The sequence below is a fragment of the Muscardinus avellanarius genome, assembly GCF_963383645.1.
Source record: "Muscardinus avellanarius genome assembly, chromosome: 18".
Lineage (NCBI taxonomy): Eukaryota > Metazoa > Chordata > Mammalia > Rodentia > Gliridae > Muscardinus > Muscardinus avellanarius.
Window position 1 is genome coordinate 253,244 of NC_137804.1, and position 27,778 is coordinate 281,021.

The 27,778-nt window shown below is 51.5% G+C and overlaps 1 protein-coding gene across 1 annotated transcript; it reads left to right on the forward strand.

Moving 5' to 3' along the window:
* FBXL2 (F-box and leucine rich repeat protein 2) lies at positions 1–25,998 on the forward strand (the record flags this gene model as incomplete). The annotated part of the gene is made up of 11 exons (XM_080715819.1): positions 1–38; positions 18,110–18,178; positions 18,277–18,372; positions 18,501–18,627; positions 18,696–18,770; positions 20,139–20,269; positions 21,644–21,704; positions 22,267–22,311; positions 22,693–22,749; positions 24,216–24,428; positions 25,891–25,998. The coding sequence occupies 11 exons, from the start codon at positions 1–3 to the stop codon at positions 25,996–25,998; spliced, it is 1,020 nt and encodes a 339-aa protein (XP_080571945.1).
* Between the last annotated feature and the right edge of the window lie 1,780 nt (positions 25,999–27,778).

A 27,778-nucleotide genomic window follows, 5' to 3' on the forward strand; every position in this document is an offset into this window, starting at 1 on the left:
ATGTGCAGAGCACTGGTCTGGATTCTTTTGGTAATGTGGTAAGTATTGTAATAATCCTCAGCAAGGGCCGCTGGTTTGGTCTGAGTAACCACCATCCTTTAGTCAGTAATGTCAGGAAAGAATTTTGCTAAAATTGTGAGCTCCTGAAGTCGGGGAGTTTTAGACGCTTTCTAATAAATGGGTTTTAAAATAAGTGCAAAGAAGCGTGGCTATATGTTCTCATAAGCAGTTAAAATGCTACCAGTCAAAAATATTGCTATGTGTTTATCCCTTTGATGAGAAGCATGCTCTGGGTGACACGAGCACTATGAGACGTGCCTTGGGTCTTTTTATTACTGTCATTACTGAATACACAGTAAATTTTACTTTGGTTGGCATTTTACCAAGTAAAGCTGTCAACTCACGTTCATGGGGGCAGAGGCACGCGCCTGTAATCCCAGCTGCTTGGGAGGCTGCAGGTTCAAGTTGAGCCTGGGCAATTTAGGGAAACCCATCTCTAAATAAAATTTTAAAAAGAAGGCTGGGGGCCGGGCGTGGTGGCGCACGCTTGTAATCCCCGCGCTTGGGAGGCTGAGACAGGAGGATCGCACAGGTTCGAAGCCAGCCTCAGCTACTTAGTGAGGCTCTCAGCAACTTAGTGAGACTCTGTTTGCAAATAAAATATAAAATAGGTCTGGGAGTATAGCCCGGAGGTAGAAAGCCCCTGGGTTCCACCCCTAGTACCACAAAAAAAAAAAAAAAAAGAGGGCTGGGGATGAGCCAGGTGTGGTGGCGCACACCTGTAATCCTAGTATTTGGCAGGGTGAGACAAGAGGATCGCAGGTTTGGGGCCAGCAAATTTAGTGAATCCCTCGACGACTTACTGAGACCCTGTTTTAAAAGTAAAATAGAGCTGGGGAGTAGCTCAGAGGCAGGCTGCCCCTGAGTTCAGTGTCCATTACCACACCATGAAATAAAAGGCTGGGGGTGTAACTCCGTGGTAGAGTGCTTGCCCAGCAGCCCCTGCGCCAAAAGCAAACAAATAAATAAATCAATTGTTGACCCTGAAGCACTGTGGGTTTCCTTAATATTTTGCAGCCATCAGAGAAATTTAAGTTCTGGATGCGGTCTCGTTTAGGTTCTGTACAAATAGCCTACGTATCCATGGTCGTCTTTGGGTAGCATTTTCCAGAGTGCTTCTCCTGTGGCTGAGAGTCCACAAAACAGCAAACTCTCTGATCAGACAAGTGTGGGAAACTGCGGGCTAACAAAACCGTCTTCACCGCGGGCCCGGAGCCCGAGGTGTGCTGGTGATGCTGCAGGTCGGGTGCCGGGGACCTTTCAAACATAGTGACCATGGGACCCTCTTCATGGCGCGCGAGGGGTTCTCAGGAAATGCTAGCACACGACGGAAACGGAACGGATGACTCCGCGCCCCAGCGGCCTGAGTCTCACTGAACAAGCTGGGAATGACTATGCACTTTCTTTAAACATTATGAGTAGCTGGGCTTGGTGGTACATCCCCGGAATCCCAGTACTTGGGAGGCTCAGGCAGGAGGGTCACAGATTGGAGGACAGCCTCAGCAAGTAGTGAGACTCTCATAAACCTAGTAAGATTCTGTTTAAAAAAAAAAAAAAGCCAGGGCCAGAATGTAGCCCAGAGGTAGACTGCCGGGTTCTGTCCCCAGCACCACACACGTACATATTATGAGTCATTATTTTACCTGTTCCTGAGTCACCACGGCGTCACCCTCTCCCACTGCCAGTGACTCACCTTTGCTGTCAGCAGCAGAGCCTTGTCTGGAGTCAGAGGCAGGGCGAGGGCCTGGCATCTCTGTGGTGCTGACCGCAGGGTGGGCTTCTGTGTGCATCGCATCAGTCACCAGGAGCTCCCCGCTGTGGACAGCTCGTGCTCCTCAGTGAAAGCAAAAGGAAACGGAAGCCTGGCACAGTGGCGTACCCCTGTGATCCCAGTACTTGGGAGGCCGAGACAGGAGGATTGCAGCAGGTTTGAGGCCAGCCTCAGCAACCTCGCAAGGCCCTCCACAATGTAGTGAGAATCTGTTTCAAAATAAAAAATGAGCCGGGCGTGGTGGCACACGCTTGTAATCCCCGCGCTTGGGAGGCGGAGACAGGAGGATTGCGCAGGTTCAAAGCCAGCTGTGCGTGCTGGCTTAGGAGACCCTGTTTCCAAATAAAATGTAAAAATAGGTCTGGGAGTGTAGCCCGGAGGTAGAAGGGCTTCCAGGAACCCCAGTACCACCAAAATAAAATAAAATAAAATAAAATAAAAAATAAAAAAATAAAAAATGAGGCTGAGATTTAGCTCAGAGGTCGAATGTCCCGGGATTCAGTCTCTAGCACCACACACATAAACAAACAAGAAAATGGAAGCCAGGCATGGGGCCCAAGCCTGTAATCCCAGCACTTGGGAGGCTGAGACAGGAGGATCGCGGGTTCAGAGCCAACCTCAGCAATGTAGCAAGATTTTCAGCAACCTAGTGAGACCCTTTCTCAAAAAAAAGAAAAAGAAGACGAAAGAAAGAAAGACAGATATCTTGGGTATAGTTTAAAAGGAATGAGTTCAGTCCCCAGTACCCCTCATACATACACACATACATACATTCACACACAAAGGAGAAAGGACTGTGTGAAAGTGAGCAGTGATAGCCCAAGGTGGTGGCGCACTCCTGTACTCCTGGGACTCGGGAGGCTGAGACAGGAGGATCACAGGTTGGGGGCCGGCCTCAGCAATCGAGTAAGACCTTGTTTCAAAGTAAAAAGGGCCGGGGGTGTAGCTTAGAGGTAGAACGCCCCTGGGCATTCTACACCCCCCCCCCCAAGAAAATGACCAGTCATGTTTCATTCCAATAAAATAAATCTTTGGGTAAGAATACTTTTGGTGTTTTAGACCATTTCGCTTTACTTATTTATTGTTACTGGGGATTGAATGTAGGGGCATTCTACCTCTGAGCTACACTCCCAGCCCTATTTTATTTATTTGAATCAAGGTCTCACTGAGTCGACTGGGTCTCCCTAAGTAGCTGAGGCTGTCCTCAGACCTGTGAGCCTCCCATCTCCGCCTCCTGAGTCCTGGGATTACAGGCGCGGGCCACCACGCCGGCTGTAGACCATTTTAAACTGAGACGTGGTGCAAAGAAGGTGTGTCACTGTCACATAAACCCACAGAGCCTTGATGGAGCACGGTGAGCCTGGGAGTTGGCACGGCCAAGAAAATGTGGGCACACTGTCACCGTCCAGCCGCAGGGGACACTGTCCACCCAGCCTGTGACCGGGTGCCGTCCCTCACGCGTGCAGCCCCCCAGCGCTGGCATGGACCCCGTCTAGCACAGCAAGCAGGCTGGACGTGGCGTCCCGCGTCTGGGAATCCTAGGGCCTCGGGCAGGTGGCAAGTGCGTCACTGAGCAGCAGCGCCTGAGCAGGCCTCCCTCCTCTGGAGCGCGGTGCTGTCGAGGGCTCCAGGCTGCTGACGGGAGCTCCTTCCCCTTCTGAAAGGTTGCTTTCCCTCTGCTACTCTGTCTAGCCAGGGAACCGTTTCTCCCTGTTGATACCAAAATAAATAAATAAGTAAACAAATCAAAATAAGGAATTATAAGATGGGCGTGGTGGCGCACGCTTGTAATCCCCGCGCTTGGGAGGCTGAGACAGGAGGCTTGCACAAATTCAAAGCCAGCCTCAGCTACTTAGTTAGTGAGGCTCTCAGCAACTTAGTGAGACTTCAGTTCTTAGTTGGGCATGGTGGTACGCACTTGTGTAATTGTAGTACTTGGGAGGCTAAGCAGGAGAATTGCAGGTTTGAGGACAGCCTCAGCAAGTAGTGAGACTTTCAGCAATTTAGGGAGACCCTGTTTGAAAATAAAACATAAAATAGGGCTGGGGAGTGTAGTTTGGAGGTAGAGTGCCCCTGGATTCAATCCTTACTATCACAAAAAATAAAGAAGCCAGGCATCATGCTTTTTTTTTTTCTTACAGTACAGGGATGGAACCCAGGGGCATTCTACCTCCGAGCTACATCGGCCAGCCCTATTTTCTACTCTTTATTTTGAAACAGGGTCTCACTGAGTTGTAAAAGGCCTCACTAAGTCGCTGAGGCTGGCTGCAAACCTGGATCCTCCTGTCTCAGCCTGCCAAATGCTGGGATTACAAGGGTGCACCACCACACCCAGCCGGTTCACACTTTTAATTCCACAGGAATGAGACAGGAGGATCATGTAACATTGAAATTGAGTCTAGAGTTGTAAAGGAGGCTAAAACCAGTCAAGATTTTGTGTGAGACCAAGCCTCTTTAATTAACCAGTACCTTTGAGGGAGGTCTGCCGACTGTGGGGGAAGGGACTGATGACCGGACAGTAGAGTCACAGTCAGCAGACCCACACCACAGAGAGGTAGTGAGGGTATTTATGTAGCCGGGGTCTTGGGTTGGGGCTAGCGGAGTGAGAGAATGCCAGTCCTCTTACGATATTTGGAGTCTCACAGCATCTGTAGTCTGCCCGCAATGTCTTGCGACCTCTGGAGTCTTGTGATGTCTCCATCTCGCGACACCTGGAGTCTCGTGACCTCTGGAGTCTCGCGACGCCTCCACTTCTGGCTCCTGGGGTTCCACCTCCTGTCCCTTCTGCAGAGTCCCGTGGGGGAAGGGAGGGACCCGACCCATCATCCTGGCCTTTGGGTGATATTGGACAATGACCAAGTCAATAACTACTTCCTGCTGCCAGAGGGGCATCATTATAGGGGCCCCTTGGCCAGGAGAGGTCAGGTCGCTCGGAAGCGGGCAGTTGGGAGTATGGCTGCAGCAGGAGTTGATTGAAGGTGACCCTGGACAGCTCAGTAATGCACATTTGAATGGACTCTAGCAGACCAGGGGGTATTAAAAAGAAAAGGCAAATGGTGAGAATGGGTCGCAGGAAGGGAAGGAGCCCGGCAGCTCCTAGGAATCCTTCCAGATATGAGGTAGACTGTCGATATCGTGCTTTTAGATTCTTGCTTACCTTGGTCAGAGTTTAGACAGTTTCCTCCACTAGACCAGATTCATTCATGTAACAGCAGCATCTTTCCCTGAGAAAGAGACACACACCACCCTTTTCAGCGGTGCGTAAATATGGGTCAGTCTGGTCAAATGGAAAACACGCTATTGGGTCAGGAGCATCAGTAACAGGTTTTACAGAGAGTGCAGTACTCACGGCTGTCTGGCATCCAGAGAGGGAGGGCACTGCGCTGATCCCACCTTGTGGTCAGTCCAACATTTTGTGGAGTGGGCAAATAAGTCTTCTGCGTGGTGAATTTCCAGACATAAACGGGGCCTGCTTTCCTGATGGCTGCGGCCAATATGGGAGGTGGAGCTTCCAAGAACTGTCAAGGGCTTGTGTCACCTGTTGAGTAACCTTAGAAATAAAAGCTGGTCCATTAAGAGACTGTAAGGAACTGGGGAGTCCAAACCGAGGGATGAGGTCTGCGCATAGAGCATTGGCCACCGTGCTGGCTGTCTCATCCTTTGAGGTGAAAACATCTACCCAACCTGTTGGGATGTCTGTCAACCATGGTAAGAATATATTTTAGCTTTTTGTGAGAGGGCATGATTAGCTTACCTGCTACCTTGAGCGTTACCCTGGGCTCAGCAAGGTTGATTGAGGTTGAGGAGTCTGGGAGCCATCAGTCTTCAGCCAGGCCGAGTAGGGCCAGCGGCAGGGCCTGGTTGGAAGGTTGGCCCCCCTGTGTTGATATACCTGGGGTTCATCGCTTTTCCAAGGGCACTGCTCCAGTGGCCCTCCTGGCCACACGCCAGGCATGGTCTGGTTGGTGAGTGGGGCCTTGCTGCACCTGGGCAGCTCCTGGAGGTAGCTGTCGTTGCTGTCCTCCACCCCGTGGTGGTGCTTGTTGTCCAGAGGGCTGAGCTGCCACCGCCGGCCACAGGGCTGCCAAGGCACGGGCTTGCAGTTCTGCCTTTTGGCAGAGTCAGATTGTATGTTCCATTTAAGACTGTTCCTCTCAGGAATTAAAAAACTTTATTTTATTTTTTTGGTGGTACTGGGGGTGGATCCCAGGGGCCTTCTACCTCTGGGCTACACTTCCAGACCTATTTTATGTTTTATTTGGAAACAGGGTCTCTTAAACCAGCTGAGGCTGGCTTCGAACCTGTGCGATCCTCCTGTCTCCGCCTCCCAAGCCCGGGGATTGCAAGCGTGTGCCACCACACCTGGCTATTAAAAACTTTAAATGCCATGTTCACCAAATCTCAAATAGGGGTCCAAGGGTTCCTTAAGGGAGGATGGCGGGTGGGGAGAGGAGCGGGTCAGGGTGAGAGGCCATCGGAGGGGGCGCCGATGGCGGGTTGAGACTGAGAGGGAGGGGTAGATATGGGGAACTGGGGGTCAGAGATGGACTCCCGTGGTGAAGAGAGATTAACTGTAGGGTAGTGTGGTGGTCAGGACAGAGAGGAGAGATCCAGGGGGTCAGGGGGGGAGTCAGACGGTGGCACCTGTAACTCAGCAAGGTCACAAGGTGGTGACAGTGACTCAGCAGAATTAGAAAATGGTGGCTGGCGGGGGAGAGGGGTTGGAGGGACGGGGCACAGGAAGAGAAGGCCTGGATATAAAGGACTTCCAGCATTTACTAGACCTCTTGCAAAAGTTGCTGAGATTGGTCAAGATATTAAAATCCAAAGTTTCCTTTTCGGGCCACAGTGACCCATTATTTTGGATTTTTGGCTTCACGTGTCTGGTCTGCGGGCGAGAATGAGAACAGGAAATAGGCGTCCCTATTTTTCCTGATCAATTGTCCAGGAACAGGGGCCAGGGGAACGTGAGGAATGTCTCCACGCCCTTCTCAGGCCGGAGGAACCAAGAAGACAGGGGGGATTCTCACTCGCTTCTCAAGGTGGAGGACAGCCTGGTCGTCCGGAGGCAACTCTGACACAGCTGCGCATTTGGACAAACGGGCCGGAGGCCAGAAGCCTGAGGCCAGAAGCCTGTCCCTCTGACCAGAGGAAGGGAAGGGAACTTACCCCATCCGGAAGCGGAAGCATTCGGTCCAATTAAGGATCAGAGAGCCTGGGGCTCAGGGAGGGGTAAAACAACAGCAACAAAAGAGAGAGAGAGAGAGAGAGAGAGAGAGAGAGAGAGAGAGAGAGAGAGAGAGAGAGAGAGAAATAAAAAAATAAATCCTCCGGGTTTCAGCACTAGATGTAATATTGGAATTGAGTTGGGGGCTTCAAAGGAGGCAAAAACCAGCCACATTTTTGTGTGAGACCAAGCCCCTTTAATTAACTGGCACCTTTGGGTGAGGTCTGCCGACCAATGACTGGTCAGCAGAGTCACGCCACAGAGAGGAGGCGAGGGTATTTATGTAGCAGGGTCTTGGGGGTGGGGCTAGCGGGTGGAAGAAAGCTGGTCCTCTTGTGATATTTGGAGTCTCCCAGCACCTGGAGTCTTCCCCGTGATGTCTGGAGTCTCACAACTTCTGGAGTCTCACGATGTCTGGAGTCTCGGAACACCTGGAGTCTTGTGACCTCTGGAGTCTCATGATATCTCTGCTTCTGGCTTCCTGGCTTCCACCTCCTGTCCCCGCTGCAGAGTCCCATAGGGGGAGGGGGGGACCCAACCTATCAGCCTAGTAGCCTCAGCTACTTAGGCCCTCTACAACTTAGTGAGAACCCATTTCAAAATAAAGAATGAAATAAATAATGAATGAAATGAACAAAGAATGGGGTGTAGCTCAGAGGTAGAATGCCCCTGGGTTCACTCCCTGGTACCGCAATAAATAAATAAATAAAATAAATAATAAAGAAATCTCAGTTCTTTCTATTGTACTGTGGATTGAATCCAAGGCCTAGTGCGTGCTGGGTACTTGCTCTACCACTGAGTTACACTTCCTAAAATTTCAGTTCTTTTAAAGATCTATGATAGAGCTGTGTGTGGCAGCACACACCCTGTAATCCTAGTACTTGAGAGCTAAGATACTAGGGTCACAGGTTTGAGGACAGCCTCAGCAATGTGGTGAAACCCTGTTTCAAAATAAAAGTAAAGCCGGGCATGGTGGCACACACTTGTAATCCCAATACTTGAGAGGCTGAGACAGGAGGATCGCAGTTCGAGGCCAGCCTCAGCTACTTAGTGAGGCCCTTTACAACTTAGTGAGACCCTGTTTCAAAATAAAAAAGTTAAAAACAGGGCTGGGGGTATAGCTCAGAGGTAGAATGTTCCTGGGTTCAAACCCTAGTACTGCAAAAATAATAAATAAATAAGTAAATAAATCTGGAGTTATAGCTCAGAGGTAGAATGCCTCTGGGTTCAATCTCCAGTATCCCCCCAAAAATTTATGATGGACCAAGTAGTTAGAAATCTGAGAAATTGTCATCACCAGTAGTAACTGTTGAATCACTCCTCGAGTCTCTTACAGAGAACTGCCGCTTGAGAGCGGCTGTGTGTCGCTTGTCTCTTCACGGGTTTACCTTTCCACTTCTGTCTTTATTCTTGAGTCTGTAAGAGAAATTTAAATTTCAAAGTACTGCCCCAAGTCTTTCCTGACGTGGAATTCTCAAAAATTAGCTCGCCGCAGCCGTTTAGTTTTTCAGTGTTTGGCTGGCTCTTAAATCATCTGTCATCATCACAACTTCCCTTGCCCAGCCCAGGTAGCTCTTTCCTTTCCCTGCCACCCTTTTGAAGGAAAACTTAGAAGAAAGGCTTGGAACAGGTGACCGACGCTGCCAGTTTTGCTCAATTCCTCAACGGCGAGTGTAACCACGTCCCTGGCTTATGGACTTCATCTGCATTACTTTGTGTGCAGTTAAATGATGTCTTCATACTTGTGCACCGGGCTTGCCTGTTTACTTTGTATTGTAGACTTTTTAAGACAGTGAAAATCAACGTTCCTAATCTTGTTGAATTCCTCATCTCCTTTGGTCTTACTGCATCAAGAGATGGGTTCAAGCCGGGCATGGATACCTGCCATCTATCTCAGTCCTTGGGAGGCTGAGACACAAGAAACACAGGTTCAAGGACAGCCGCAGCAAGCAGTGAAACTCATCAGCCTAAGTGAAAGATAAAAATTAAAATAGGGCTGGGCTGGGCGTGGTGGGGCACGCTTGTAATCCCAGCATTTGGGAGGCTGAGACCGGAGGATGATGGTTTGAGGACAGCTTCAGGTACTTAGTGATGCCCTTTGCAACTCAATGAGACTGTTTCAAAATAAAGAATAAAAAATTATGCCTAGGGGTGTAGAATGCTCCTGGTTCAATCCCCGGTACCACTAAAAAAAAAAAAAAAAAAATAGGGCTGGGGGTGTAGCTCAGAGGCAGAATGCCTCTGGGTTTAATTTCTAGTACCAGAGAGAGAGAGAGAGAGAGAGAGAGAGAGAGAGAGAGAGAGAGAGAAAGAAGAGAGACATGGATTCTTTGTTACATAACAGTGCGGTGGACTCTTTCTCAATTCAAACGGATCAATTGAATTGGGAAATTAAAACTAATAGCTCGGTTGCAGCATCAACGACTCTATTACAAAGTCAGTGGGAAACAGGGAAGAGAAGAAGGCAATGTGCCTGGGCAGACATGCTGGCGAGCCGGAATGGAGCTCCCCTCCCACCTCAGACCCCGCCCTGAAATACAGTTTTCTTATTGGCCTGTTCTTAGCAGCATTCCCAAGACAATGGGCTGGTACCTTATTTCTTAGGCAGGTGGTGCCTCCTGGTCTCCAGGCAGTGCGCTTACTAAGTGCGGGGGTCAAGAATCCATTTTGCTTTCACCTCTATTGTATTGGGCTGAATTGGTCGCCCATCAACTGTGGGTGCTTTGAAGTAACACAGGGAGCGTACATTTCCCATACCAAGGCCAGGCCCCAAAGAATAGGAGGGAAACAGGGTCACAGATCACAGCCAGTGCAGCTGTGTGTAATCTCTAAGAGAAGGCATGAGGCCCTTGCTGTTGCCAGGCAGAGTGACTGTGACAGGGCTTCTAATTGCCTGTACGTACTTCTAAGCCTTTAATTACGTTCTTACTGTGGTTAATATTAGGACAAAGGGCAGAGAGAGAGGAGGGGAGCTCTGAAGTGTACGCGGCGGAGCTGCCCCCTCTCCCTGCCCGAGCGTTGCACGGCACCGGGCTCTGCCCGCCTTTCATTGGAAAAATTGCCTCCCAGATTTTACTGGCCATCAATACTGGAGCAATTTCAGTACGGGCACGCTCTGCCCTCGTGGTGGGCGGCCTAGCACTCGCGCCGGCCGTTTGCTCTTCTGCAGCTTCTGGCCGCGCCCCTTTCCTCCTCCGCGTCCCCGGCAGTCCAGAGCTGAGCGCGGCAGGTGCAGGCCTCAGCAAGCACGACTCTTCGTATTCCTAAGTTTAAGAACATTCTCCGTACTAATTCACACGTTCCTCCTGCCGCCTGTGTTTAGCTTGTTGCTAAGTTTTCATAACTGTATCTTTCTCCCCAGCTTTGTTTCATGCACTAATGGCACGGCGGGCTCCTCAGGAGTCAGCTGCAGAGTGCTTGTAAGGACGGGCGTGTTGAACGTGTTATCTGTGTCTCTCGGTGAGCTGGGTCAGCCTCACATATATCTGCTCATATCCTTACTGTCTATATCCTCTTTGGAGCTGGACTTTCTGGGGCGAGAGGCTGATTTTATCATGCATTATTCCGTGATCTCAGTTAAGTGACTTAATTCGGGGTCTTCATTTCGCCATCTTATAGATCGGAGCAGTAATAATTCTTACGTGATGGGATTCTTGCCAGCTCTTAGAGGACCTGACAATAAGAAGTAAACAAAGACCAGCGTTTATTGTTATTAACAGTTTTGGATGCCTGAGTGCGTAACGAATGTTTTTTGGCAAGGCACTCGGGGTTTTTGTTGTTTTCTTTTCTTTTTTGGCGGGGTGGACTGGGGGTGGAACCCAGGGGCTTTCTACCTCCAGGCTACACTCCCAGACCCCTCAGAGTCTCCACAGCCCAGTGCTTCTCCCCTCCCTCTCCGCCTCCCAGTATTGGGATTCCAGGCAGGCACCACTGCACCTACCCATTGCCAGGTTTTGACAAGCAGGTAGGAGATAGTTTTGGTGGTAATATAAATGGCTACAGCCATCCTGTGGGGCCTATTTTATGTTTTTCAAGGATCTATCTTTTGGCTTTAGTCATTTTTTTATGGTGGGAGAAGGTTGGGAATTGAACCTTCTCCTCCTCCTCCATCATCATGTGTGCTATTGGGGGCTGAACCCAGGGGCATTCTGAGTTACACTCCAAGCCCTTTTTACTTTGAAACAGGGTCTTACTAAATCGAGGAGGGTCTTATTAAGTTGCCAAAACTGGCTTCAAATTTGCGATCCTCCTGTCTCAGCCTTTCAAGCTCTGGAATTATAGGCATGCGCCACCACACCCGGATATAAATATATATACATATATACACATTTGGTTTTGTAAAATATCTCTTTAGGGAGCCACACATGGTGACACACACTTGTTATCCCAGCATTCGGGAGGCTGCGACAGGACGATATGGGTTCGCAGACAGCCTCAGCTACTTAGTGATGCCTTGTGCAACCTAGTGAGACCCTGTCTCAAAATAAAGAATAAAAAAAATCTGGCTGGGGGTGTAGCTCAGAGGTAGAATGCCCCTGGGTTCCATCCCCAGAGCCACAAAAGCAAAACAAAAAGCCAGGAGTGCTGGTGCACATCTGTAATCCCAGCATTCGGGAGGCTGAGACAGGAGGATCGCAGCTCGCGGACAGACTCAGCTACTTAGTGAGGCCCTCCGCAACTCAGTGAGACCCTGTTTCAAAATAAAGAATAAAAAATGGGGCTGGAGGCGGAGCTCAGAGGTCGAATGCCCCTGGGTTCAATTCCAGAAACACACACACACACACACACACACACACACACGTCTCCCAAGTTCCTCTTAATCTGGAGGTCTCCTCCCCATCTCTCTCCATCCCACACGCTTCCTCAACTAAGACTGTGGGCTCTGGGGCCTGCTGGAGCGCCCACAGTCTGGATGTTATGCCCTCCTCACGCACCATCACAGCACACTCCCTCTGCCGTGGGCACGTCTTGGAAACTGACAGTGGATGGAGAGTCGTGCAAACGAGTTCTTCCTCTGTGGTGGACTTTACTTGGCGAGCGTTCTTGCATCAGGAGCCACACGATGTCTGCGTCTTCCTCTCTTTTGCAGCTCCGGGTACTGAACCCGGGGCTTTGACCACACACTCTACCACGGGTCTATATCCACAGCCCGCGTTCTTTTTGTGGTACTGGGGATGGAACCCAGGGGCATTCTGCCTCCCGGCCACACCCCCAGCCCTATTTTATTTTTATTGGAAACAGGGCCTCACTAGGTTGGTGAAGTCTCACTGCTTCCTTCACACCCGGCGACATTTTAATGGGGTGTTCAGGGACCCGGGTGGCTCCTCTCACGTCCATCTTAAACCCTGGAAAACAACCTAGCATGCGATGTCTGTACCTGACCAGTTTCTACGTGAGGTGGGTGGTGTTTGGGGAACCGACAGTCGGTTGTGGCTGGCTGTGGGAAGGCCTAGGGCATGACACCTGGCAGCTGGCGCGGGACCGTTCCTGCAGGCGCAGCCTGGGCCGCACAGACCTCGCCATCCGCTTTACCGGTGCGGCAAGCACGCCTAGCCTGCGCCAGCCGCGGGCATTTCTCTCCCTGAGCCGGTCCCGCAGGGTGACCTCGGGGGCCACCTCTGGCCCTGTCCACGTTATCGTCGTGTAGGGACTCCGGTGCCTCGGGCCCCCTCCATCCCCGAGTCCAGGGATTTTTAACTCCCGCAGATCCTTGCCACGGAGGAGCTTGAGAAGCTTCCAGGCGGCCTTTGTTATCTCTCCCTCTCCTCCACACGCAGAGGCATGGGTTCTGACCTAACTCCGGGGCTACCCAGATCCAGACGCAGAATTGCCCCTGACTTACCCCGTCCACCGCTCCTGGCGCTCAGCCGTGGCTCGCGCGCCCCTCTGCCGCCAGCAGCTTCCTCCTGCCGGACCACTCTCGCTCTCCCTCTCCGCGGCCACGCAGCCGCTCCGCTCCTCGGTGCTCCCCACCCCTTCTCATCTGTGGTTTCTTGGCTTTGCCTCAAGGAAAAACTGGCTGCTTCCACACTGTTCCTGCCCCGGGGCTTGTCTCCCTGCTGACGAACAATCACATCAGACCGAGAGGGTCTCTCCATCAACTTCCACCAGGTTACTTGAGGCCCCGCAACTGAGCCTGTCTGGCGCACCCACCATCAAAAGAAGGCTCTGTGCTCCCAGGCTCGGAGCCTGGGAGGCTGGAGAGCGGGTCTTCAGGGAGAAGTAGTTAGAATGCACTGTCTTGGGTTCATTTCTTAGAACAGGGAAATCGAAGCTTAATGAATTCCGTTTTAAGACAATTTATCCTGTGTCTACAGCAGCTTATGAACATGTAAACACGTAGGGTTTCACCGTGTGTACTTGTATATTGCAAATTGAGAAATCTTGAAAAAATCTTGCATATCCAGAAGATGCTTCAGATTTTACCTTTTAAGTTTTAATTGTCCTAAAAATGCTAATGCCATCTCATTTTGTGTTCTTACTCTTTCTTTCTAGAATATTCTCCTTCTTGGATATAGTAACTCTGTGCCGATGTGCACAGATTTCCAAGGTAGAGTATTCACTAGATTTTAAATCCCTATCAGTTTTATTAGACTAAAAATGAGTTTTAGTTCAAGCAAACCATTAAATTAAAATGTCATTATCTTTTGTATTTTATATATTACAACATTATCACAATTCTACGCTTGACTATTAACTTGACATACATCAAGGATTAAAGTTTGGAGCCAGGCATGGTGGCATATGCCTGTAATCCCAGTACTTGGGAGGCTGAGACAGGAGGATTAGAGGTTTGAGGCCAGCCTCAGTAACTTAGCGGGATCCTCAACCACGTAGCAAGACCCTGTTTTAAAATAAACAATACAAATGGGCTGGAGGTGCAGCGTGGAGGTCGAATGCCCTCTCTCCCATTGCTAAAAAACAAAGGGAGAAAATTAAGATTGGGAGTAGAAAGGCTGAGCCAAGGCTTTCTCGAGCGGTTTCAAATAATGTATTTCTTCCATTCCCCCTTTTGAACCCCACCCCCAGGCGTGGAACATCTTAGCCCTGGATGGAAGCAACTGGCAAAGAATAGACCTGTTTAACTTCCAAACAGATGTCGAGGTGAGCGGGTTCGCTTTCACCGGCGCGACGCTTGAACGCAAGCGAGGCCCCCCCCTCTGCCCTTCTTGAGACGTTTAGATTCAAAGAATCAAGGTAGAGCCGGGCGCGGTGCGCACGCTGGTCATCCCCGCGCTCGGGAGGCCGAGACAGGAGGATCGCGCAGGGTCGAAGCCGGCCGCGCTGGCTTAGGAGACCCTGTTTCCGAAGAAAAATATATATATATACATATTATATGAATCCAAGTGCCTTCTACCGTGGATTCTACCCTAGCCCTATTTTTTATCCTTTATTTTAAAACAAGGTCTCTCTAAGTTGCAGAAGGCCTAAGTAGTTGAGGCTGGCCGTGAACCTGCGATCCTCCTGTCTCGGCTTCCCAAGTACTGGGATTACAAGTGTGTGCCACCACGCTCAGCTTCCAGGTTGAATTACGAACCAGTTATGAGCTTCCCAAGCTCGTGCTCTCCCTCCCTCCCTCCCTCCCTCCCTCCCTCCATCTCTCTCTCTCTCTGTTACTGAGGATTGAACCCAGGGGTGTTCTACCTCTCAGCTCTACCCCCAGCCCTATTTTTTTTTTTTTAATTTGAAACGGTCTCACTAGGTTGCAGAGGGCCTCACTAAATTGTTGAGGCTGTCCTCAAACCCATAATCCTCCTGTCTCAGCTTTCCAAATACTGGAATTACAGGCATGCACCATCATGCCCATCTTTCTTCCCATAGTCTTTAAAAAGGACTGTCTGAATGCTCAGCCTAGAAATTGTTCTTTGGATAAACAAGTGTCTTCAGAAACATGCCCTTTGTGAAGAAAACTGATTCATGGGGAGGTCGAGGGAAGAGAGAAGGCGCCAGGGATCACAAGCGCACTCATCCTTCCTCCCGAGGGCCAGGCATTGTCCTAAGCACTTCATATATCGATACATGTCATCCCTTCAGGGCCCACTGAAGAACCAAAGCCCAACCTATAAGGATGCTCGCTTGCTGGAGGAGAGCGCGGCTGCTGCGAATGGTGGCCACTGTGGATTCTAAGAGTCAATACCCCACAGGTCTTCTAGGCCCATTTTTAGGCCTTATTTTCCCCAAAAAAACTCTATATTCAAAAATGTATGTTTCTGCCGGGCATGGTGGCGCATGCTTGTAATCCCAGCATTCAGGAGGCTGAGACAGGAGGATCGTGAGTTCAAGGCCAGCCTCAGCCACTTAGGCCCTCCACAACTTAGTGAGACTGTGTTTCAAGATAAAGAATAAAAAAATAGAAAAAATAGGGCTGGAGGTAGACTGCCCCTGGGTTTTATCCCCAGTACTGCAGAAACAACAAACAAACAAACAAACAAACAAACAAACACTGTAGTGTCTTAAGAGATATTCCATGTGGAATATTGTATTTGGAAAGGATTTACTCTATTTTTCCTCTTATTCGGAGCATAACAGTGTGTGTTATTTTCTTTTATTCCAGTAGAAGAATTTTGGTTCCCCAGTAAGGAGGAATAGAAAGTTTGTTTAAATGTTACTGATTGGCACTGGAGGGAAATGTCCCAGGTGGCCTCTTGTAGATGTCGTTGCACCATTTAATGGTCTCCCCAGAAACTTAGCGAGGCCCTGTTTCAAAATAAAAAATAAAAAGGGCCGAGGTCCGCCTTAGAGGTAGGATGCCCCTGGCTTCAATCCCTAGGACTCTACCTCCGTTTCTAAGTGCTTATGCCCCTTACGCACCAGAGATCGAACCCAAATGCTGGAGGAACGTTCCAAAGTATGTTCAGTTACACTTGGAAAAATTGGTTCAGTTTTTAAATTTCAGCCGATTTTTGCTGTTAGATCAACAGTATGAAAAAATTACCCCTTTCCCCCCCCAACTTTTCCTTTCCAGGGTCGAGTGGTAGAAAACATCTCGAAGCGATGCGGCGGGTTCCTGCGGAAACTCAGCCTGCGAGGCTGCATCGGCGTGGGGGACGCCGCCCTCAAGTGAGTGCCCGTGGAGGCAGGGAGACCGGCCTCGAGGCAGGGAGACGGGCAGGGAGACCGGGCAGGGAGACCGGCCTTGGAGGCCAGGGAGACGGGCAGGGAGACCGGGCAGGGAGACCGGCCTTGGAGGCCAGGGAGACTGGGCAGGGAGACCGGGCAGGGAGACCGGCCTTGGAGGCCAGGGAGACTGGGCAGGGAGACCGGGCAGGGAGACCGGCCTTGGAGGCAGGGAGACGGGCAGGGAGACCGGCCTTGAAGGCCAGGGAGACTGGGCAGGGAGACCGGCCTCGAGGCAGGGAGACGGGCAGGGAGACCGGCCTTGGAGGCAGGGAGACCGGCCTCGGAACCGCAGGCCGCGCGGGCCCAGGGCGAGCGAGCGAGGCTTCGGACGAGGCGGCCCTGGCCGAGTTGCGGACCGAGCCGTGAAGTCACGCGTGGGTGTCCGGTGTGCGCCGGGACGCGCGTTCTCCTTGCCCTCAGCCCTTCAGTTTCTTATGAAATTATACCAACCGCAGATGAGTCTTTTCAAGGACTGCCTTAGTGTGCGCCGAAAGCTTGCGTACTCAGGACCGGACGCACAGCCGGGCACACTTGGGATCCCAGTATTTGGGCGGCTGAGACGGGAAGATCGCAGGTTTGAAGCCGGCTTCAGCAATTTAATGAGGCCCCCGTGACCTAGCGAGAGCCTGTTTCAAAATAAAAGAATAAAATAGGGCTGGGGTGTCGCTCAGTGGTAGAAGGCCCCTGCGTTCAATTCCAGTGCTAACAACACCACCACCACCACCTACGGGATATAACTGTCACAGTCCTTAGAGTTGGCAATGTATGTATTCAACTAAAGGCACATCCCACCCTTACTGGATAGCTATCACGTATTGATAATTAAGAACATGTTTAGTCAGGCATGTTGGTGCACGCCTGTGATCCCAGTCCTTGGGAGTCTGACACAGGAGGATCACAGCTTCAAGGACAGCCTTGGCAAGTAGCAAGGCTCTCTCTCATCTTGATATCTCAAGCAGAGATATTTGAATTATAAATTCTATTTTATACAGCTAAATGAATTCATCCCCAGCCCTATTCTTTTTTTTATTTATACTGTATGAATTTACATATATGCTACTCTATGAATTAGCCATTTATTTGTATGTATGTATGTATGTATGTATGTATATATGTATGTATTTTTGCAGTACTGGGGATGGAACCCAGGGACATTCTACCTCTGAGCTACACCCCCTGCCCTATTTTTTATTCTTTATTTTGAAACAGGGTCTCACTGAGTCGCAAAGGGCCTCACTAAGTGGCTGAGGCTGTCCGCGAACCGCGATCCTCTGTCTCAGCCTCCCGAGTGCTGGGAGGACACGCGTGCCCACCGCGCCCGGCTTCGGATGTGCCACTCAGAGCATTCTCAGTCTGCAGCTGATATATGGTGTGGCCACACTTGGGGCTGCTCCACGGTCCGGAGGGTCATGGTCTAATGTGTCCGATCTTAGAAGCAATACTATATAATAGGTCACCAGGATAAGGACAGGATGGCTCTAGTCATGTTAGTCTCCAGAAAACCTCAAAGAACACACTATTTTTTAACTATTATTTTGAAACAGGGTCTTGCTAGGTTGACGAGTCTCACTATTTGCTGATGCTGTCAGCGTTCATCTGGTCTTAGCCTTTTAAGAGTGTGTGTCTGAGCTGGGTGTGATGGTATATACCTCTAAGTACTTGGGAGGCAGAAACAGGAGGATTGCAGGTTCAAGGACAGCCTCACAGCAGCTTATTTTATGCCAATAAAATAAATATCTGTGGTTCCAGACTAGCAGCAGGGGCCTCACCTGGGGGGCTCCTTAGGACAGCAGGTGGCCGGGCCCATCCTCTGTCTACTGGGCCCAGGGCCTTAGCTGATGAGACGCATGTTCTGCGTGAATGGTGACATGCGCCCTCTAGCGGGCTGCCCAGAAACTTGCAAGAAGCTTTACAACTTTTTCTCCTTTTAGGACCTTTGCACAGAATTGCCGCAACATTGAACATCTAAACCTCAACGGGTGCACAAAAATCACCGACAGGTCAGTAAGGAGGGTGCGGTTAGGAACAAAGGGGCCGTCGGGAGAGTGCGGGGCGAGAGGTGGTTGGGAATGTCTTCAGCGCATCTGCTCTTTTCCAGCACCTGTTACAGCCTTAGCAGATTCTGCTCCAAGCTGAAACATCTGGATCTGACCTCCTGCGTGTCTATTACAAACAGCTCCTTAAAGGGCATCAGGTAAGGGTGCCTGTCGTGTGTGCCGAGAAGGTGCTGGATCGGAGCCCGGCCCCCAGAGCAGAAGCCGGCGCCGCCCGCCCGCCGCCCGCCCGGCCGCCGCTGAGGGTCTGGTGCCTCTCGTTCTGCAGCGAGGGCTGCCGGAACCTGGAGTACCTGAACCTGTCCTGGTGCGACCAGATCACCAAGGAGGGCGTGGAGGCGCTGGTGCGCGGCTGCCGCGGCCTGAAGGCCCTGCTGCTGAGGGGCTGCACGCAGGTAGGGCCGCCCCGCCCCCCGCCCCGCCGGCCCCGCCCGCATCCCGCCCTCTGTTCTTGTCTGTTCAGTTAGAAGACGAGGCCCTGAAGCACATCCAGAGCTACTGCCACGAGCTCGTGAGCCTCAACCTGCAGTCCTGCTCGGTGAGTGGCCACGTGGCGGCCCTGCCCCCTCCCCTGCGCAGCTTGCTTCTCCTCCTGGGTCCTCACCGAGCCTGGTGTCGCACCCCCTTGCAAAGCCACTGCCGTCCCCCGAATCAGGGGGCTTTTGTTTAGTTTTTGGTACTGGAGGGATTAAACCTAGGGTGTCCTGCCTCTGCGCTATACCTCCACCCCCCCTTTTTTTGTGGTCCTGGGGGTGGAACCCAGGGGCTTTCCTACTTTCAAGCTACACTCCCAGACCTATTTTATACTTTATTTGGAAACAGGGTCTAAGTTGCTGAGAGCCTCACTCAGTAGCTGAGGCTGGCTTCGAACCTGTGCGGTCCTCGTCTCAGCCTCCCAAGCGCGGGGATCACAAGTGTGCGCCACCACGCCCGGCTTGACCTCCAGCCATTTTATTTTTTATATTGAAACAGGGGCTCACAAGTAGCTGAGGCTGGCTATGAACCTGTGATCCTCCTGTCTCAGCCTCCCAAGTACTGAAGTTACAGGTGTGTGTAGCTGCAGCTGGCTTTATTTTTTATTTTTTAATTTTAAACGGGCCTGGTGTGGTGGCACAGGCTTGTAATCCCAGCATTCGAGAGGCTGAGACCACAGAATCACGGTTAGAGACAGCCTCAGCTACTTAGTGAGGCCCTTAGAACTCAGTGAGACCTTGTTTCAAAAAACATAAAGGCTAAAAAATAAGACTGGGGTATGGCACGGAGGTAGAATGCCCTGGGTTCCATCCCCAGTACTGCAAAAAGCAAAAACCACCACCACCAACAGACACACGCACACGCACGCGCGCACACACACACACACACACACACACACACACACACAAAACAAAAACCCAGGGCATTCTACCTCCGAGCTATACTCCCAGCCCAATTTTTTATTCTTTTTTTTGTTTTTAAACAGGGTCTCTGCCGGGTATGGTGGCGCACGCCTGTAATCCCCGTGCTTGGGAGGCGGAGACAGGAGGATCGTGCTGGTTTGGAGCCAGCCTTGCTGGCTTAAGAGACCCTGTTTCCAAATATAAAAATATAAAATAGGTCTGGGAGTATAGCCCGGAGGGAGAAGGGCTTCCAGGAACACCAGTACCAAAACAAAAAACAAAACATAACAAAAAACAGGGTCTCACTGAGCTGCAAAGGGCCTAAGTAGCTGCAGCTGTCGGGGAACCGCGATCCTCCTGTCTCAGCCTCCCAAATGCCGGGATTACAAGCGTGCGCCACCACGCCCGGCAGCAGCATTTTCTGTGCATAAGCTATTGGGAAGTGCTAGTAACCGGCCGCTGCGGCGGAGCCCGGCCCAGGCCCCAGCCGGGCCTGCCTCACTCCTCACTCCTGGGTGCTGTTTCCCCAGCGAATCACCGACGAGGGTGTGGTGCAGATATGCCGTGGCTGCCACCGGCTGCAGGCGCTCTGCCTCTCCGGCTGCGTCAACCTCACGGACGCGTCCCTCACAGCCCTGGGCCTGAACTGCCCGCGACTGCAGTGAGTAGCTGTGCCCGGCTCTGCCCGGCCGCGGGTGGGAGTGTGCGCTCAGCCAGCGCAGCGCACCAGGGGATGTGGGATGCCAGGCGCCAGGGGACTCAACTGAGTTCCTGGGTGAATCCTATGCACTCGGCCCCTAGCTTTCCATCCAGCAGTTGAACACAGATCTGACATCCGGAAGAGCTAGCCTGGTGTTCGCATGCCACCAAGTGGAAACGAACCACCAAGTGGACGGGTTGAGGAGAAAGAGCCCTGCCGCTTTATCATCTTCCTAATAGAAAAGAGAGGGGTTTAGCAAATCATTTATTTTCTGATAAAAGCAAGAACAAAGTTAGTGGTGTTGCAGAGATGTTTAGCTTTTTAGCCTAGACATGTTTTTCTTGCATCCACTCCTATTACGCATGAGTGATGGAGAATTAGCTCTTTTCATGCCTACATTTTTTTTTTTTTTTTTGGTGGTACTGGAGGTAGAACCCAGAGGCTTTCTACTTCTGGGCTATACTTATACTCCCAGACCATTTTATATTTTAGTTGGAAATAGGGTCTCACTTAAGTTGCTGAGAGCCTCACTAAATAGCTGAGGCTGGCTTCGAACCTGCACGATCCTCCTGTCTCAGCCTCCCAAGTGCGGGGATTACAAGTGTGCGCCACCATGCCCGACTGCCTACAAATTTTAAAAACATTTCTATAAGGAGCCGGGCCTGGTGGCGCATGCTCGTAATCCCCGCGCTTGGGAGCCCGAGCCAGGAGGATTGTGCTGGTTCGAAGCCAGCCTTGCTGGTTTAAGAAACCGTTTCCAATTTTTAAAAAAATATATTAAAAAATAGGTCTGGGAGTATAACCCAGAGGTAGAAGGGTTTCCAGGAACTCCAGTACCACCACCAACAAAAATTTCTATAAGGTAACTGAAAATTTCAGTTAGTAATATATCTCAAGATAATTTTGTGGCATAGAAATTCATTTTAATCATGTTTTAAAAAATCAACAAATATTGGAATAATATATAAAAACCAACAATGTGCTAGTCCAAGGGTTGAATTCCTGGATTCACCTTCTAATTTTGGGATGAGACTGTAGGGCCTGAGCCCTTCACATTTGTGCCTAAGCTTCAGGCTCAGAAACTGTCCAGATAGAGTGCGTGTCACTAGGGGTTGAGCCCTAGGGCATTCTACCTGAGCTCTACCCCAGACTGATGAAGTCTTGCTCCTTGCTGATACTGTCCTGAACCTGTGGTCCTCCCGTGTCAGTCTCTGCAGCACGGCAGGGCTCTAGTGTTCACGACCCTCTGTCAGAGTGCAGAGGAGCGGGGAGCTCCCTGGTGCCCCTGCGTGTTAACCGTTCGGCACTCTTCTCTCCCTACATGCCCCGGCCCAGGATCTTGGAAGCTGCCCGATGCTCACATTTGACCGATGCAGGTTTTACGCTTTTAGCTCGGGTAAGACATGGATTTGTAGGAACAACCAATTAGCCTCTCTAGTTCAGAGTGTGTAAACAAGTAGCTTCAGAAAAGAGGAGCGGAGTCAAACAGAGACCCCAGGGTGTTTCTGCATTTTGCCCAGTTAGCCAGAAACCTAGGAGGCACCTGTCAGGACTCTGGGAAGGCTCCCGGCCTCCCTCTGGCCTGGCTGGAGACCACCCTGGGAGGACTTTCTTCCCCACAGGAGATGCAGGTCCTGTTCAGCTCAGCTGCTCGGCCTGCAAACCCTGACCATGAGGTTGCTGTGGCCTCCGGGGCCTGCTGATAACCCTTCTTCCGCCCCACCCCTCGACCCCACAGTGGCCGAGCACCCTGCTCCCTCTCCCTCCCAGAACCTGGTCTAAGATTAAAATGGGCCTGCTGACCTCTCAGCCGCTCGCTCGGTTGTGAGTGTCTCCCTCCAGGTCCAGGAGCCAAGGCGGCCCCACCTGACACAGAGGGCCCCGCCAGAACTCAGGGACAGGGCGAGCCAGCAGCCCGTGGGCCCGCACAGCGGGACGTGTCCTGTGGCCTCTTACAGAACTGCCACGAGCTGGAGAAGATGGACCTTGAGGAATGCGTCCTGGTGAGTGGGCCCAAGGCCTCCAGCTGGGTGGAGCCGGCCGCCCGCCTGGGCCATTCCCCGCCATCAGACACAACCACAGCAAAGAACGTCAACATAGTGCTACCTTTTGTCAAAAGAGCAAAGATCTCCTTCAGGTTTTCACAGAACATGGAGAAAAGGAAGCTGCAGGCCAGCAAAGGACCCTAGCCCTTGCGCCCACTCCTTCCCCACCCCTGCCCCTTGGGGGCATGAAGCCAGGCCCCAGAGGATGCCGGGGGCTGGGGCAGGAGCTCCAGCAGCGCCTGAGGACAGCTTTACCTCCTCTGTACCCTCGGTTCCGGAGAGGCCAGGCTTAAGCATCGTGTTCTGGTAGCAGCACACTGACCCGGCGTTTCTCTGCAGATAACGGACAACACACTCATCCAGCTCTCCATCCACTGCCCCAGGCTGCAAGCCCTGGTGAGTCTTAGGGGTGTTTTGTGACATATATGCCCCCTCCCCAGCCGGGCTCCTTTCTGTAGCTTTCAGCCATCTTGCCCGAGTTCTCCTGCTGGGGCCAACCCAGAGGCAGGGCACCTGGCTGCCATCACTTTTGCTGGAGGCTGTGAACCTGATCTCTTCACTACCGCTCATCTGTCTTGTCACGCAGAGGGAAAGTTAGCACGCTGAAAGGTCAGAATCCAGCTGGGGATGACAGCACAGGCCTGTAGTCCAGCACTTGGGAGGCTGAGACAGGATTGCAGGTTTGAGGCCAGCCTCAGCTACTTAGTGAGGTCCTCTGTAATTTAGTGAGGATCTTTTTCAAAATTAAAAATATAAAAATAGGGCAGGAGGTGCAGCTGTGAGGCAGAACAGCCTGGGTTCCACCCCAGTGAGAGACGGATGCACACATTATAATCCAAGGCAAGATGGGGCCAGCCTTCTCCTTCCCTCTGTTCATCAGAGGGGAAAGGAATGAGAAAATAGTTGTGGATTTGGATTCTGGACCTTTTAAAAGACCCACAGTAAGTCTCCAGCGACAGACATCGGGCTGCTGGGCCCTAGAGCACCATGGGGTCCGGCGCGCCTGCCTGCTGGGCGACAGCCCCATGGGGCGGCGCTGCTGAGGGCCCATTGACAAGGGGAGACTGAGGCTCACGGCGGTGGGCTGGGGCCTCTCCGGGTCAAATGCCACTGTCTTGTGCTCAGGGCAGTGCCTCGGCTCAGTCATTTAAATGGTGTGAATCCCATTCATTCCTTAGCTCAGTCCGGTCTCCACAAGTGCAGAAAAGTGCATTTTTACTCAGCACGGTGTGCGCGTGCACACACCCACACACACCCGCTTGTGCCGGGGTGAGCGTTACATCTCGTGCGCATCCAGGGCAGAGTGGGATGTTGAGGCCACGTAGCTCTGTACATCTGAGCCAGCTCTGCAGCCGTCACCTAATCATTGCTGCAGAGCTGCCCTGGGCACGGCAGTCAGGGCTACGGCTGAGCAAGGTCACTCGAGTCCAGGCCGCTCTCAGTGGGCTCCATTTAAGTGGAAGACCTGCACCAAACTCGCATAAAACTCTGCTTCCATCGCTGGAGTCAGAAAGACGAGGGCGGCCACTGTCGAGGTGCAGAAACTCACAACCAAGGCTTGCTGGGTCCTCCCCAGCCAGGCCCGCTTCGTGCCGCTTTGGCTGAGTCCTGGACTGCAGCTGGCGAGGGGCTCTGTGCCACGCTCTCGGGGCAGAAGGGCCAAGGGGCCAGGGCGGACATAGGAGGGCCTGCAGCTTCGAGTGAGTCCTCCTCCGGTCAGCACTGGTCCCCGGCTGTGGATGGAGCCCTCCCGACCTAGACGCCTCCGCAGGCTCACACTTCCAGCACATGCTTCCTAGGGGCCATAACCACAGCAGGTGGCTGCCGGGCGAGCCCATGACGTGCCCTCCTCCCCGTCCCAGAGCCTGTCCCACTGTGAGCTCATCACGGACGACGGCATCTTGCACCTGAGCAGCAGCACCTGTGGCCACGAGAGGCTGCGGGTGCTGGAGCTGGACAACTGCCTCCTCATCACGGACGCGGCGCTGGAGCACCTGGAGAGCTGCCGCGGCCTGGAGCGGCTGGAGCTGTACGACTGCCAGCAGGTCACGCGCGCCGGCATCAAGCGGATGCGGGTAGGTGTGCAGTGGTCTCAGACTCCAGGCGAGCCCGAGCAATCCAGGGGCCCTGTCTGTAATAAATAAAAGTAACAAAGGCTAGGGGAATAGCTCAGTGGCTGAGTGCCCCTGGGCTCAGTCCCCAGTACCAGCAAAAAAAAAAAAAAAAAAAAATCTCCGCTAGGCATGATAGTATATGCCTGTAATCTCAGTAATTGGGGGGCTGAGACAGGAGGATAGCAGGTTTGAGGCCAGCCTCAGTAACTTAGCGAGAACCTGTTTCAAAATAAAAAAGCTGGAAGCCGGGCGTGGTGGCGCACACTTGTAATCCCCGCGCTTGGGAGGCTGAGACAGGAGGATCGCACAGGTTCAAAGCCAGCCTCAGCTACTTTAGTGAGACCTTATTTCCAAACAAAATATAAAATAGGTCTGGGAGTATAACCTGGAGGTGGAAAGCCCCTCGGTTCCACCCCCAGTACCACCAAAAAAAAAAAAAAAAAAAAGCCGGGCATGGTGGTGCACGCTTGTAATCCCAGCATTTGGAAGGTTGAGACAGGAGGATCACAGTTTAAGGACAGCCTCAGCTACCACTTAGTGAGGCTAAGTTTGCAATTCAGTGAGAATCTGTTTGAAAAAAAAGAATAAAAACTAGGGCTGTGGGTGTCACTCAGAGGTAGAATGCCCTTGGGTTCCATCCCCAGTACCACAGGGGGAAAAAGAAGGTCCAGGGTGTGAACTCACAAGGTGAATGCCTCTAGGTCGAATCCACTGTACCAGCAACTCCTCCCCCATGCAAAAACAAGACAGCGCTACAGAGCCAGGTGCAGGGGCGCATGCCTATAATCCCAGTATTTGGGAGGCTGAGACAGTAGATTCATTGGTTCAAGGACAGCCTCAGCAACGTAGTAAGGCTTTAAGCAGCCTAGAGAAACCCTCTTTTCAAACAAACAAAAAGGGCTGGGGGTGCAGCTCAGAGGCAGACTGCTCAAGCCCCAGTGTGTATGTATGTGTGTATGTGTGTATGTATGTGTACAAACACACACGAAAAAGAAACAAAGGGCTAGGGTGTGGCCTGGACATGGGTGGTCTCTCCTGGGCTTGATCCCTAGAACCTCCAGTTAAGGTCACAGTCGGTAGGGGGCAGAACAGAGCTAATGTAGAGGCAGAGCAGAATGAGGCTGTTTCCACACACGGTTTATAGGTGTCGGAGCCTCGACTCAGTTTAGGCAAGATTGGACTTGCCCCCAGAAAAGTCCTATCCACAGCCCTTCACTCAGTTGACCACAGGGCTGGTCACCATCACCGGGCAGAGACACATCACCATTCCGTTTGTCTTAGAAGGTGCTGGGGCCTTTTGTTGGGGGAGGGTGTACCAGGAGCAGCTCTGACTAAGCATACATCTGCGTGAACATTTCCCCATGTTAAGCAGATGGAAGCGCTATGCCAGGGTAAGGCCGGCTCTGCTCTCCCTCCACTCCAGGCCCAGCTCCCACACGTCAAGGTCCATGCCTACTTCGCCCCGGTCACCCCGCCCACGGCGGTGGCGGGGAGCGGCCCGCGGCTGTGCCGGTGCTGCGTCATCCTCTGACAGAGGCCTTCCGCCTGCTCCGTCTCACCCACAGCTGTCGATTCTCCACGGGGCAAGGCCTGTACAGGTAAAAGACTTCAGAGTGGATCGCAGTAACTGGCGGTAGCTTTCCAGCTTTATTTTGCTGTCATGCAGTCAAATCAAAGCCTCGTGTCCGTTACCCTGTGGCAAGAGTGGTCTCGGCGCAGCCAAGACCCTGCACAAGACCCAGCCCTAGAGGCGGTGCGACCTGGGTCCAGGTCCTCCCCTTGGCTCTGTCAGCGTTCCTCAGACAGACCGTCAGTGTTAGCACAAGATGAGCAGAAGCACAGCCTGTTTGTTTCCTAGGCCAGAGGCCTACTTTAATTCACAGCGGTCCCATGTTGATTAGCTGGACTTCTGACTTTCAAAGCGACTGCACTGCGCATTCCTAGCGCCTGACAGTTTTCTATGTGGAAACTTCCGTGGAGGGTATGTTAATAGGTTTCCATGAGACACCAAAGAAAGAGAACCCTCACGTGGGCAGAGCGGGCTCTGGTCAGCTTGTCCCGTCCATCTCCAGGCACCAAAACAAAACTCGGCAACTCAGTTATGTTGCCTGACTGCAAATTACAGGACCTGGCATCCGCTACAGACAATACATTTTTGTTAAAGGAAAAAAGCTAAATATGTCCACATTTCTCACCAAACTTGAGACCTTAAACAGAATTACAGCTTATCTATAATATAATCAATTAAAAATAATGAATGGATGCATGTAGAATGGATGTGATATTTGTTGAAGTTTATTTTAAAATTTTATAAATCAGGTTACACCAGAACTATTCAAAAACTTTACACACTTAAATTCAGTAAAGTGTTGGCACCTTTTAGACTCCTAAGAATTGAATAATAAACCGTTGCAGTGCATAACAGAGTTAGGTCAAAGGGTTTTATTGCTGTGATCTGAATCTGAGCAAAACCATTTTGCAAAGCCGAACCTTCCACTGCTCCCCACTCCCTGCTGTGGCCGGTCCTGCTTCCTGTGCCGCCCACAGTTAAGATCTTACTGAAGAACAAGAACCCATCACCACCTTCACTGCGACCTGGGTGTTCATGGGAGCTGACTCTTCCTTGCCGTCAGCCCTCAAAGTGAAGGGCTGAGAACCGGAGAAATGCCAACAGCAGAAGTGACATGTCTGCTGCGACTGTGGACAGTGCCAGGCCTTTCCACAAACGTGGGCCGCAGTGGTATTCTAGGTAGAGAAGTTGGGTGTGTGCCCAGGAACAGTCAGCGCGGTTCAGGGCAGAATTAAAGTACTGATGTTTTAATGCCTTCTGATACATCCCAGCATTCCCTACGCTGAACCTTGTGTCTTTAGACACTCATTTACACTCCTTTTGGGGAAATGACTTATGCAGGAAGCTGTTAACAAATGCACATAAAACAAACTCGCTTTAATAATTATGAATTAGCTTCTATTAAAAACTAAGCTGGGCATGGTGGTGCATGCCTATAATCCTAGTACTTGGGAGGCTGAGACTGGAGGATCCAGGTTTGAGGGCAGCCTCGGCAAATATTGAGACTCTCATCAACTTAGTGAGACCCTGTTAAAAAAAAAAAAAATAGGGCTGGAGGTATAGCTCAGTAGTAGAGCTTGCCTGGGTTAAACCCTCAGCACCAGAAACAACCAACCATGAACGGCCAGTCTTCTAGACATTATCTGTTAAGCGAGGATATAATCTATCACAACTCCTGGGCTGACGCTCAGTGACCTCATTTACAAAAAACAGGAGGATCTCCTATAAGAAACGCGGCCGG